The sequence below is a fragment of the Mytilus edulis genome, chromosome 7 (genome assembly GCF_963676685.1).
Source record: "Mytilus edulis chromosome 7, xbMytEdul2.2, whole genome shotgun sequence".
Classification (NCBI taxonomy): domain Eukaryota; kingdom Metazoa; phylum Mollusca; class Bivalvia; order Mytilida; family Mytilidae; genus Mytilus; species Mytilus edulis.
This window is the reverse complement of record NC_092350.1, coordinates 49359266-49371837: the sequence shown is the minus strand read 5'-3', so window position 1 is coordinate 49371837 and position 12572 is coordinate 49359266. Positions and strand designations below refer to the sequence as shown.

The 12572-nt window shown below is 32.0% G+C and overlaps 1 protein-coding gene across 1 annotated transcript; it reads right to left on the bottom strand.

Annotated features, from left to right (window-relative positions):
• Nucleotides 1-1902: 1902 nt before the first annotated feature.
• Nucleotides 1903-12518, bottom strand: LOC139481693 (probable methyltransferase-like protein 15 homolog). The gene is made up of 6 exons (XM_071265158.1): nt 12394-12518; nt 7210-7406; nt 5926-6062; nt 4595-4789; nt 3705-3896; nt 1903-2377 (listed from the first exon to the last, which is right to left on the bottom strand). The coding sequence occupies exons 2-6, from the start codon at nt 7387-7389 to the stop codon at nt 1948-1950; spliced, it is 1134 nt and encodes a 377-aa protein (XP_071121259.1). The 5' UTR covers nt 7390-7406; nt 12394-12518; the 3' UTR covers nt 1903-1947.
• Between the last annotated feature and the right edge of the window lie 54 nt (nt 12519-12572).

The following is a 12572-nucleotide window of genomic DNA, read 5'->3' as shown; positions in this document are numbered from 1 at the left end:
CATCTGTCTGTGTCTATCCATCCTGCAAATCTGGCAAATCAGTTTTTCTTTATGCTTGAAGATATTGATTTGATATTTAGTGTATTGTTTTGTCTGACATGACAAATAACAGATCAAGTTCAAATTTGGTTCCAGTCTGATGATTTTGTGCAGTGTTATTACTTTTCTGCACTCTTTTGGTCTAATTGATTTCATAATTGTTATATATTGTTTTATCTTGACAAGTTAGTTCAAATTTGAATTTTATCGGTCTGATGTTTTTGTGCAGTTATGGGCCTTTGACCTTTAAATTTCACTTAAATAATATTTTTTTTATAGGTATAAACACCATGACAAGTTAAAGATCAAGTTAGGATTTTGTTCCAATACAATGATTTTTTAACCAGTAGGGGAACTATGTTTTGCCATGCAATACTCATGATTGCTTTTTTTTCTGCAGGTTCATTTACGTACCCATTTTAACATGTTTAACGTTTTCTGCTCTATTCAATTAAATTTTTGTAATACTTTCAAAATACAAAAGTAATCCTGGTACAGCATATTATTAGAAATAACATTTTTTTAAACTGCTTCTTTAATTTGAGGAAGTTTAAAAAGAAATTATTTATGACCTTGAAAGTGCATTATACCAAGACTTATCAAAATTCCTTTCTCAACTTTAGTCTTTTTAATACCCTGCTAAAAGGAAGGGTTACACCAGTTAACATATGTCTTGAATGAAATATTCCTCATATCTGTTGGTACTACAATATCAGACCTTCCTGAAATTAAGCATCAATATTCATGTAGGGCAAGCTTAATTCACAACATTTCTCTTAATTTCCTTTTGATATTTTTGTTGTTTGATTTGTGCCATTAATAAATACATAGAATTGTAAGTTTGACTGTGGTACATTGTTGAGGGTTGTTCCAAAAACTTTGGGGATAGGAGGAACCAAATCTAATTACATATATGTGCTGGGTAGTTGCATTTTCATGAGAGTTTTGTAAGAATTGTAAGTAAAATAACTCTAGTGCACATGATGAAATGTATAACTTGTTTTACTGAACATTAAATTTATGGTGATAGTCTTAAAGATAAAGGATTTACTACACAAAGTATCACACAAAGTTTAAAGATTTAAAACATTCAGGGCAATGAGGTTAAGGTCAGATAAATGATGTCAGACAGACATGTTCACCTTACAATTATTCCATACACCAAATGTAGTTGACCATACTGCTTATGGCAACTGAAAAACAGATCAAAACACAAAAACTTAACATTGACCAATCAATCATGAAAATGAGGTCAGGGTCAGAATATACCTTTTAGACAGACATCACATGTACACATTACACAAATTTCATGCACCAAATATAGTTGACCTACTACTTACAGTATATGAAAAACTTATCAGAACACAAAAATTAAACATTGATCAATGAATTATGAAAATGAGATCAAGGCAAAATGAAACCTACCAGGATGACTGACCCCTTTCAATCATTCCATACACTGTATATAGCTGACTTACTGCTTATAGTATAACACCATATTCCTTTAGCATTGATCACTTATCCATTTAATAAGGTCAAGGTTATGTGAACTCTATCTGAAAGGTATGTAGACTTTGGAAAGAACCCACATATACCAAATATAGTTATCATGCTAGTCATAATAAGTGAGAAATTCACATGACAGATATAGTAATCCCAATATCCAAGGGGATTAGTCTTGATGTTGTTTGGTGTTTTAGTTGTTTGATTTTTGTCTCATTGATTGACCCATATCATCTGTTTTTTCTTGTTGTTGACAAGGTGGAAGTATGTGAGACACAAAGAGCTAATACTGCAACAGTGGTTTACCAAATACTCTGTATATGGAATATTATTGGCAGGACCATACATACAGCAACATCATTTATGGGAATTTCTTTTATTTCATTGTATACAAAAACTTGAACACTATAATTTTCTGGCAGCTCTAAGTTTAGCAGATCTAGCTCTGGGATTCTCCTTGCACTCTTCCTCATTAGGATGCATAATTTTCTTAGAAATTGGAGACCATTTCTTATCATTTAACATTATGTTCAAACTATCTACATCATAGGCATCATTGAATTTTCTAAATTTGTCACTTAATCTCGATTTATCTCGTAAAGACATGTTAAGTTTCTCGTCAATGTCAATTCCATGAAAATGACGTTTAACAATCCGATCTTCCAAGCTATGAAATGTTAATGCAAGACATTTCCCCTCTGGTTTAAGGAAATGATGTGCTGCCACAAGTCCATTATGCAGTTCATTAAGTTCATTATTAACAAAGATCCGTAAAGCTTGAAAAGATCTTGTAGCTACAGAGGCCCTTCTATTCAATTTGTCATTGTGGTATTGCCTATAAAATAACAATTTAATACTGAATAAGTATGAAGCTAAATATGTAAGTCAGAAAAATAAAATTTACACAACCTTCCAAATGATATATATAAAATAAATACTATATGAATTAGGTGCATCATGATCAGAAGCATTACACATGATTTACAATCAGGAATTTTCACTCTTTTGAAAGCCAAATATGATTAAACATTTTTTCAAAAACTTGAGCTGTGTGACCAAAAGGAACTGCAATACAATAGACAAATTAAAAAATCACACAAATATATCTATATATGCTAATTTAACTAAATCTCATTTGATGTTAAAGTAGGGATAAGATACAGTTGGTAAGCAGTGCATTTAATACATCTACTGACATCAAAATCTTCAAGATTAGTACAAATGTAATACATTTAAGGCAAGAGTTTTATAATATGTTATGTTTTTTCTTCCTTTCTAACATGCCATTTTTAACCATCAAGGATAAACTCTTGAACAATGTCATTTACATTTCTTGCGCTTGACTTTCATTTTGTCATCACAAACAATTTAAATTTGATTTAACAGATATTTATAGATTATCATTGATCATCTCAACGAGATTGATTTTCTCGCTCGAGCCAGTACGGCGAATGCGAGAAATGCAATCGAGTTGAGATGACCAATGATAATCTGTTTATCGCTATTTTACCTATGACGACGTTGTCAATTTCATGTCAATTTCGTTAGCAACGCCACATGCCTCCTTAGTTTCTAGTGATAATTTTCCATATCAAGTGAGTAACATGATATGAAAATTATCACAAAAAAAGATCAACGGAAAAATGCACAAAATACCGATAAAAAGTTATATCACAGAAACAGCTTGGGCAAACCACTCACTGTTCCCTACCTTCCCTACACCTACCTATCTGCATGCTGTACAACTTAAATCAAATACTGGATTTCTTTCAGAAAAAAGGGTTAAAAGATTTTCATTTGTAGCAGTAGTACTGTATGCTGAAGAGTCAAGGATAGCTGCTTTTGTTGTCCTATTTTAATTCGCCTTTTCAGAAACTAGAGGACTATGGGTAATCTCATTGTTCGTACACCAAAATGAAAATAACGTTACTTCATAGTTGAATTTCAATTGTTAAGAACGTTTTCAACCAATCACTTTGGTGTATGTTTTTCAATATATTACCCAGAATGCATCAGATTCTGAAACGGCGAATTGACTGGAAAATTTAAAACAAATTTCAGCAAATTTTATAAGGGCTGTAATATATAGTACAACTATAATGACATTAACTTTCTGAACTGATCTTTACAACTACAATTACAAACTTTAGTTATAAACTCACTCTCCAAAAACTGATTCAATAATGTCCACAAGTTGTTTGGTTTTTCTGATTTTACCAAACATGTATCTCCACTCCACCAGTGCTCTAGCTATTTGTTTGGCTTTTTTCTCGTCCCCATACTTTCTCAATATTTCTGTTAGGTCTTTTTCTTCTAAGTTATTCACAACATCCATGGCTGACACAGTATTCTCTCTTAAAAAATATATTTACATGTACAGAATTATCTAGTGCTACATTTGTAATAGTATTTTCATGGTTGATTATTTGTTTGTACTTATAATAAAAATCCAAACAAAGTTTGTCAATCTTAGTTAAGCCTTTGGTCTTTACCACAAAAGAAAAGACAAGGAAACTTCGTCTTTTCTTATACTTGGCTCTTATTTTGTATTGTGCATTGTGCATTTTGTATTATGTATTATATTTCCTTTCATGCACACCTCTATATTATGTAACTCTTGTAAATATTTTTAGATTGGTGTTAAACTATATAGCTATGTGTATGTATCCTATAAGCTGTATTGCTTTCGGAATAAAGTATTATTTTTATACTATATACAGTCATGACAGTGGTGTCTTATTGTTGTCTTTTTGACACATATGTCATGAGACATGTCACTTGATAAAGTTAAACTCCATGATTGTGTATCTTTGTTCTTTATCAAGAGTAAAAAATTATATTAATATCAATTTGAGATATATAATATGGCTCTCCCTTTAATGTTATGATTTAATGAATATCTGGAAGAAAAGAATTGGAGAGATCCAAATCTGTATTTGCATAATTAATTAAATTGTGTAGAAATGTCAAAACAAATTTGCATGTCAGGATTTGATAAAGTCAAAGCTAAACACATTACAATAAGTGTCGGAAAAAAATTAATGCATGTTACCTGCCCTGATCCATTCTCATATCTAAGATTCCATCTTTAGACAGACTAAAGCCTCTTTCTGGTGTGTCAAACTGCATAGAGGAAGCACCAACATCAAATAGAAATCCATCTACAGATTCTGCTTCTATATTTAGGTCTGCCATAATCTTTGGTAGGCTGGAAAACGTTCCAATGCATGGCATGATTTGTCCTGGGCTATGGAATAAGGTAATATGTAATTATGTTTCAATAGGTAATGTAGGGAGACGGATTTATAAAGTTTTTCTTGTTTCCACATCCCTGTATTTATATTGTATATTTATATTTCATGCACTTTTTGAATAAATATTGTTTAAACTAATAGGTAATGTGATGGTGCAACTTTAATTCCTGAAATACATGTAATAGATTGCATAATTTGTATTTCTGTATATCAACAATGAGTGAAGTGCCAAATTACGATAAAAACATATTTCCTTCAAATGTGTCAACGATGACCTGATGCAGTGGATTCCATACTTATTAAAGCTTTCTTGGACAAACTTTATTGGTATGTTATCATGAATCTTTTGGTTGACCACTGTTTACTCTTACTTATAAAAGATCCAATTTTAGTCTCTCTATTGAGGAATAAATGATAAAACCAATAGCCTCACATACTGCTGTGGATTCATAAATTTTCGTTGGATACTTATTTTCCTGGATTTTGGCGATACAGGGGAACTACGAATTTAAATGTTCAATGAATTACAAATTTTCTAAAGAAATGTATGCCAACTTTGCCAAAATTACAAATTTAAATATCCACGAATATGCAAGTTTTTCTCAATCCACGAAAATTGGTATCCACAAAAATAAATGAATCCACAGTTTATAGGCAATCCCACTACAACAAGTCACAGAAGTGATGTTTTATAATACCTTGGCATGTATTGTATATAGACAACTTTCGAGTTAGAACCATTTCCGTCAAAAACTCTGGTTTTAGTGAACGCCATTTGTGCGTTTAGGGGCGTCCTCACATCCATTCCAATGTTGAGCGAGTGGTTGGAAATTTATAATTCTATATTGTACAAATTATTCGGCAAATTGAATTCTCAAAATTGAAAATCGGCACTGCTGTCATTAGGGAATTTTCATTAAGTACCTACAAAACAACCATTATTTCTAGTTTATCGTGCTCAATGACGATCAATAAGACACTTGATGAAAGTAATTATATATATAAATAGTGCAGGGATACAGGCGACCCCTTCAATCTGGTAAATGACTCATAAAGGTGCGTATAATTGACGAGTTTTTACCATTGACGGATGAATTCGAAAGTGGTCTATTGTGTTATTTCACATTACTTGTAAATTTTGGACAAAGCTAAAGCTGACTCGTGTGCTTTTGGATCCTGGTCAAGACAAACAATTCTTGCTTCCGGTGCTCTTTGTAAAATTGCTTTTGAATGACCTCCAGCTCCAAATGTCATATCAACATATATCTGAAAGTATAACATAAAAACATTATCCTTGGTATGGTAAAAAATCAACAGCTGTGGATCAATTTGATCAAATTGGGGCAAAAATTAAGCATGTGAATTTCTATAAAATTAATATCCAAGGGCATATAACTCGTTTAAATATAAAAGAACAAAGTTTCACTGTCAACCATGTTGCACTTATGTAATATTTCCAAGGGGCAAAATGCTTTTAAAAAATGTTGATTTCCACAATTTAAGAACTTGTCGTAGATACTGCTGATATTATCTACAGTAAAATTTTTATAAAAATCTGGCAAGACTTGTACCAGTGAGAGGGCTAATAAGACGGTACAGATAGCCAGTATTTCAATGTCCCCACACGTCACACAGGGAAAAAAAGTTAATTGGCACTGATGTTAGAACTTGTCTGAAACCTTACTGATAAAAACCTCTCATATAAGTTTGATTTAAAATAGGCAAAAATGGTACTTGTGAATGTGCTTTTAATGCAATTTTCCTTATAATTTATATTTGCAAGGGGCATAATTGTTTTAAACATGTTAAAAATAGCTGATAGGCATTGACATTTGTACACATGTGCTAGGCATTGCAGATACATTTTGTATAAACCTCTGATTCAAGTTTGATATAAATCTGGAAGCATGGTTGATGTTCCAGTAAGAATGCTTACAACATGTACAAGACAGAACAGAAGGTTGTACACACAAAAATAATTTAGTACATACTTCTACACATTCTAGGTCTCCAGAAATGTGTTGTATGGGTGATAAAAAAATACTTCAAGTTAAGGTTGGGGCCTGTAAAAATGTATAAACCCGCTGCATTTGTTTGAACCTGTCCTAAGTCAGGAATCTGATGTTCAGTAGTTGTCGTTTGTTGATGTGGTTCATAAGTGTTTCTCATTTCTAGTTTTTATATAGATTAGATTGGTGTTCTTGTTTAAATGGTTTTACACTAGTTATTTTTTGGGGCCCTTTATAGTTTACTGTTGGCGGTGTTAAGGTAGTACTTTGACCTATAATGGTTTAGTTTTACAAATTGTGACTTTGATAGAGAGTTTTTTCATTGGCTCTCCTACCACATCTTCTTATAAATATCTATTTAACATTATATTAAAATACCTTCTCTGAAAACACAAAGTACTTACGTTTGAATCTTTAGGGTCAAGAACATCAACTACTGTGTCCACCATGACAGGGATATGACCACCATACATCTCTGTAATCAGTTTAGATGTAGATGATATACAATTATGTTGGGTCATCTTCATGGTCAGTCTCATTCTATGGAGGACTGACCAAGTCAACATTTTGGTTCTTTGTATCATTTAATCAAAAATCTTATCTGAAAATACAAATATGATATGTAGACATTACTAGTTATTTTGTTTCCCTACATTGTTATACCAATCTGACCTCAAGTATTGATATTAAAGAATTCTTTCTTGCCAAAAATGAAAATAAAGTAGCATGCCAGGGATTTAAACTAGAGGCTCTCAAGAGCCTGTGTCACTCACCTTGGTTTATGTGCATATTAAACAAAGGAAACAGATGAATTCATCAAAAAATTGTGTTTTGGTGATGGTGATGTGTTTGTAGATCATACTTTACTAATCATTCTTGTGATTTACAATTTTCTCTATCTGTAATGAACTTGGTCCTTTAGTTACAGAGGAAAACGCTTTGTAAAAACTTACCAAAATTTACCAAATTAATGAAAATTGTTAAAAAATGACTATAAAGGGCAATAACTCCTTAAGGGGTCAACTGACCATTTTGGTAATGTTGACTTATTTGTAGATCTTAATTTGCTGAACATTATTGCTGATAACAATTTATCTCTATCTATAATAGTATTCAAGATAATAACCGAAAATGGCTAAATTTCATTAAAAATTACCAATTGGGGGGGCAGCAACCCAACAACGGGTTGTCCCATTCATCTAAAAATTTCAGGGCAGATAGATATTTACTAGATAAACAAGTAAACCCTTGTAAGATTTGCTTTGGTTTCAGAGTTATAAGCCAAAATCTACATTTTACCCCTATGTTCTATTTTTAGCCATGGCGGCCATCTTGGTTGGTTGGCCGGGTCACCGCAAACAATTTTTAAACTAGACACCCTAATAATGATTTTGGCTAAGTTTCGTTAAATTTGGTCTATTGTTTCAGAGAAGAAGATTTTTATAAAAGATAACAAAAATTTATGAAAAATTGGTAAAAAATTACTATTAAGGGCAATAACTCCTTAAGGGGTCAACTGACCATTTTGATCATGTTGACTTATTTGTAGATCTTACTTTGCTGAACATAATTGCTGTTTACAGTTTATCTCTATCTATAATAATTTTCAAGATAATTACCGAAAACAGACAAAATTTCCATAATATTACCAATTCAGGGGCAGCAACCCAACAACCCATTGTCTGATTCATCTGAAAATTTCAGGGCAGATAGATCTTGACCTAATAAACAATTTATCACTGTCAGATTTGCTCTTAATGCTTTGGTTTCAGAGTTATAAGCCAAAATATACATTTTACTCCTATGTTTTATTTTTAGCCATGGCGGCCATCTTGGTTATTTTGGCGGGTCACCGGACACAATTTTTAAACTAGATACCCCAATGATGATTGTGGCCAAGTTTGGTTAAATTTGGCCCAGTAGTTTCAGGAGAAGATTTTTGTAAAAGTTAACGACGACGGATGCCGGACGCCAAGTGATGGGAAAAGCTCACTTGGCCCTGTGGGCCAGGTGAGCTAAAAATGCACTTTTTGCCTTTTAAGTAGCAGGGTTTATATGCCTTTGTTGCTATCATTTAGCTGCAAATTCTATTATAGTTGAAAAAATGCTATAATAATGGCTTTACATAATGAACTGATACTTTCTGAACAGATTTTTCCCAGCAGTGGGAGTATTTTTCCTGTAAAGTTCAAGGTTTCATCTTTCAGATTATGTTATAAAATTCTACTGTTGGTGATAAAAATTGCTCTGTTCGGGGGTGTTGAAATTAGTGGAGGTTATTAAAATAATGATACTTAAGTTAAAGAAGTGATTTTTGGGAAGGAAATTGAGGTACAACATATGATACTTAAACAAGTGATTTTTATGTCATTATCCTAGATTCAGTACAAGGTTATCACCTGAAATGACCTGGTCATCCTATCAACACAGATGTTGGTTCTGATAATTTTAGAAACATAATTAGTCCCTGGATCATTAGTATTCTATATTTAAAGCTAAAATAAAATTAAGTCACTTCTTCTAGTGATTAATTTGTAATACTGAAATAGGTGATTATTAGAGAAAGACAACTCTGACTTCCAACCTTTATGGAAATAATGTTACTTGAATCAGTGATTTAGAAAATCACTCATTTAAGTAAGTCCCCTGAATGATAACTTCTTTGTGTTCTTAGTACATTATAAGTGATACAAAAAGGCACACATTTATTTTATTTGAAGAAAATTAATTGTCTGAACTATACATGGTAAAGTTTCTGATATAATATTTCAGTATCTGCATTATGGATTTCCACTGCAGAACAATAGTATAGATGAATATGGTCAAAACTAATGTCAAAATAATTGTATTTTAATTTTTTTCCCAGAATTTTTTTTACAATATAGCCTTGCAAGACAGACATGACAGAGGCGTCCCAGAAAAAAAATTAAAATAGCCTTGCAAGACGTCATAGACATAATTATTTGGACTAGGTCAAAAAATGTCCAACAATTTTGTAATACAAATGTACTTATTAATAAAATTAACGGTACCAATTTTCTTGCACCAGATGCGCATTTCGACAATACATGTCTCTTCAGTGATGCTCGTGGCCAAAATATTTGAAATCCAAAGCTTATATAAAAGATGAAGAGCTATAATCCAAAAGGTCCAAAAAGTATAGCCAAATCCGTGAAAGGAATCAAAGCTTTGCATGAGGGAGATACATTCCTTAATTTATAATAATTTCTAATATTTTTGTAACAGCAAATTTTAATAACACAAAAAATTCGTATTTTTATATTAAGGTTCATCTGAAGGAATTGAAAAATATGGCTGTTTTTACACCCCAAAATCTACTATGAGTACAGACAAACTGATACATTTAGGAAAGTATTAAGGCATGGCTGGACCTAGGTATATAAAAGTTATATGAAGTCTATGTTTCAGAAAATTCATTTCTTACCTAGGTTTTGACGTGCATTTTTTTCCAGACTGCAGAAGATAGCAAAATATACATACACACAAGATTCATTTGATATGGTCCACTTAGTTACACAGTTTAAATCACCTATTGTTTACAGGTGTCTACTGTCCATCTATTGTCAATTTACATCAATACTACTCACAACATCTATTATAGGAGGGGAGCCTCTCAAACGTTTTTCCAACTTAGTTTATTTTTGCATCTTCTGCAGGAATGAAAAAAAATGAATAGCAAAATCCAGAAAAGTTTTCAATTTTCTTAACCATAAAACATGTAAAATGCATTTACAATTTAGTTATCTAGGTCCAGCCATGCCTTACAACTTCAACATGTGCACAGGTTTGTCTGTACTCAGAGTAAAATTAGTGGTTTAAATACGGGCATTTTAGCCAAAAGGTTATGATGAACCTTAATGAACAGACCCAGGCCCAGGGTGCAAACCACACCATGACAGGCACTTGGGATCTCCTGTAGTTGGTGATCGCAATACTGGTATACCAGTATTGTCCACAATAAGTATTGTCCACAATACTGGTATACAAATTTTGTACCAGTATTGTATTCCAGTATTGTACCAGTATTGTGTTTTTTTTAAATAAACAATATAGGTAATTAATCTTTTATTAAAGGTGTCACATATTAACATATGACATTTATTGGGAATGATTGTGTTTAACTGATGATGCCATAGATGGTACACTGTGATTGTCATCAAATAAAGTTTTAAATCTTCTGATTTTTTTTTCTTTTAAAAGGGAACCGTATTGTCTCAGCATTTTAACAAACTCTGTACGTTCTTCTATGTTTTCTTTCAGTTCTCTCTTTCCAAGATTCATGCAGTATATTTTAGTGAATTTTATATTGACATTAATGCTGATATAGCTTCTGTATCAATAGCATTGGTATTGTCTATTTCTTCTTCAGATGTGATTTCTGCAACCCCTCCCCCTTTTTATATTGGTATTTAGGTATTCAGTCTCTGTGGACTTTCTCTAACGCTTATTAGATTACAAGCTATTTCAATCGTTTAAACTTGGCTTCAAAACACAGCATTTAATGAGCATCCATATTTGTTAAATCATAACAAACAGAGAGAAAAAAAATTGACGATTATATGATATATTTGCAAAAATAATGATAAAATCATGCACAGAAGACTAAGTTTATGATGTATAGATGCATTGGTTCAAGAATTGGACAAACATTATTTTTCACCACTCACTCGTTTCATATGACTTTAAAGTCTAATTATTTGCTTGAATTTATTAAATAATTACTCAGATAATAATTAGCTTTTATTTTATTTATATTGAATTAAATAAAATATAGACTATGATAAAATTATTAGCAATTGTTTAAATAATAATGATGATATGAGTTAATTTCAATAATCCTTTGTTTATTTGTGCAAGTATAGTAATGACTTTAAACTGGTTGTTAATTGATTTCACAATTATCCTCTATAATCTTTTTGAGTTCATTTAATTTCCCTTTGATCTTCAATATAGTCTAGTCAACAATAAAACAACAATACTGGTATATCAGTAATGTACCAGTATTGCTGTTTTTTTTTAGAAAAAGTTACAATACTGGTACAAAATTTTGGACAATACTGGTATACCAGTATTGCGATCACCAACTACAGGAGATCCGGCACTTGTTTCTATCCATGGGAAGGTTGTCACTCATATAAATAAAAGTTTTATATGGATACTAGTCGACTTTCCAATGGTCCATGGAAATGGTGGCATGGATAGAAACAAGTGTCTGTGGTGCCAACATGTGGTTGCAAACCACAGGCACTTGTCTCAGAAAAAAAATTCCTATATACCTTATTATAATTTTTTTTTCTGAGACAAGTGCCTGTGTTGCAAACTCGTCCAAATAATTATGACGTCAGTCTGTCAAGGCTATTTTACGACGTCGTAGTTAGTCATCCCAGAAAACATTAAAAAAGCCTTGCCAAATTTCATAATAAATTATTTGGACTAGTTGCGAACATGCTGAAATTATTGATCAATGCAATCAATGCAATAATGAGAGCGAAATTTGGGCAAACAACAGACCTGGATATAGGCTATTATTTTGAACGTGGATACTATTTTAATATGTGTAAGCTTACTATCTTTAGTTGTCTGTCAGTATCACCAGTGTGTAGTAGTTCAATATTTAATTGATAGACTGATAGTGACGATATCCTGGATATTGAAACATCAACCAGAATCAAGTGGAGACAATTCGCTGGAAATTATCTCCCCTTATACAAGTACTTTCACTTTTTAAAAGCAAAACTACATGATT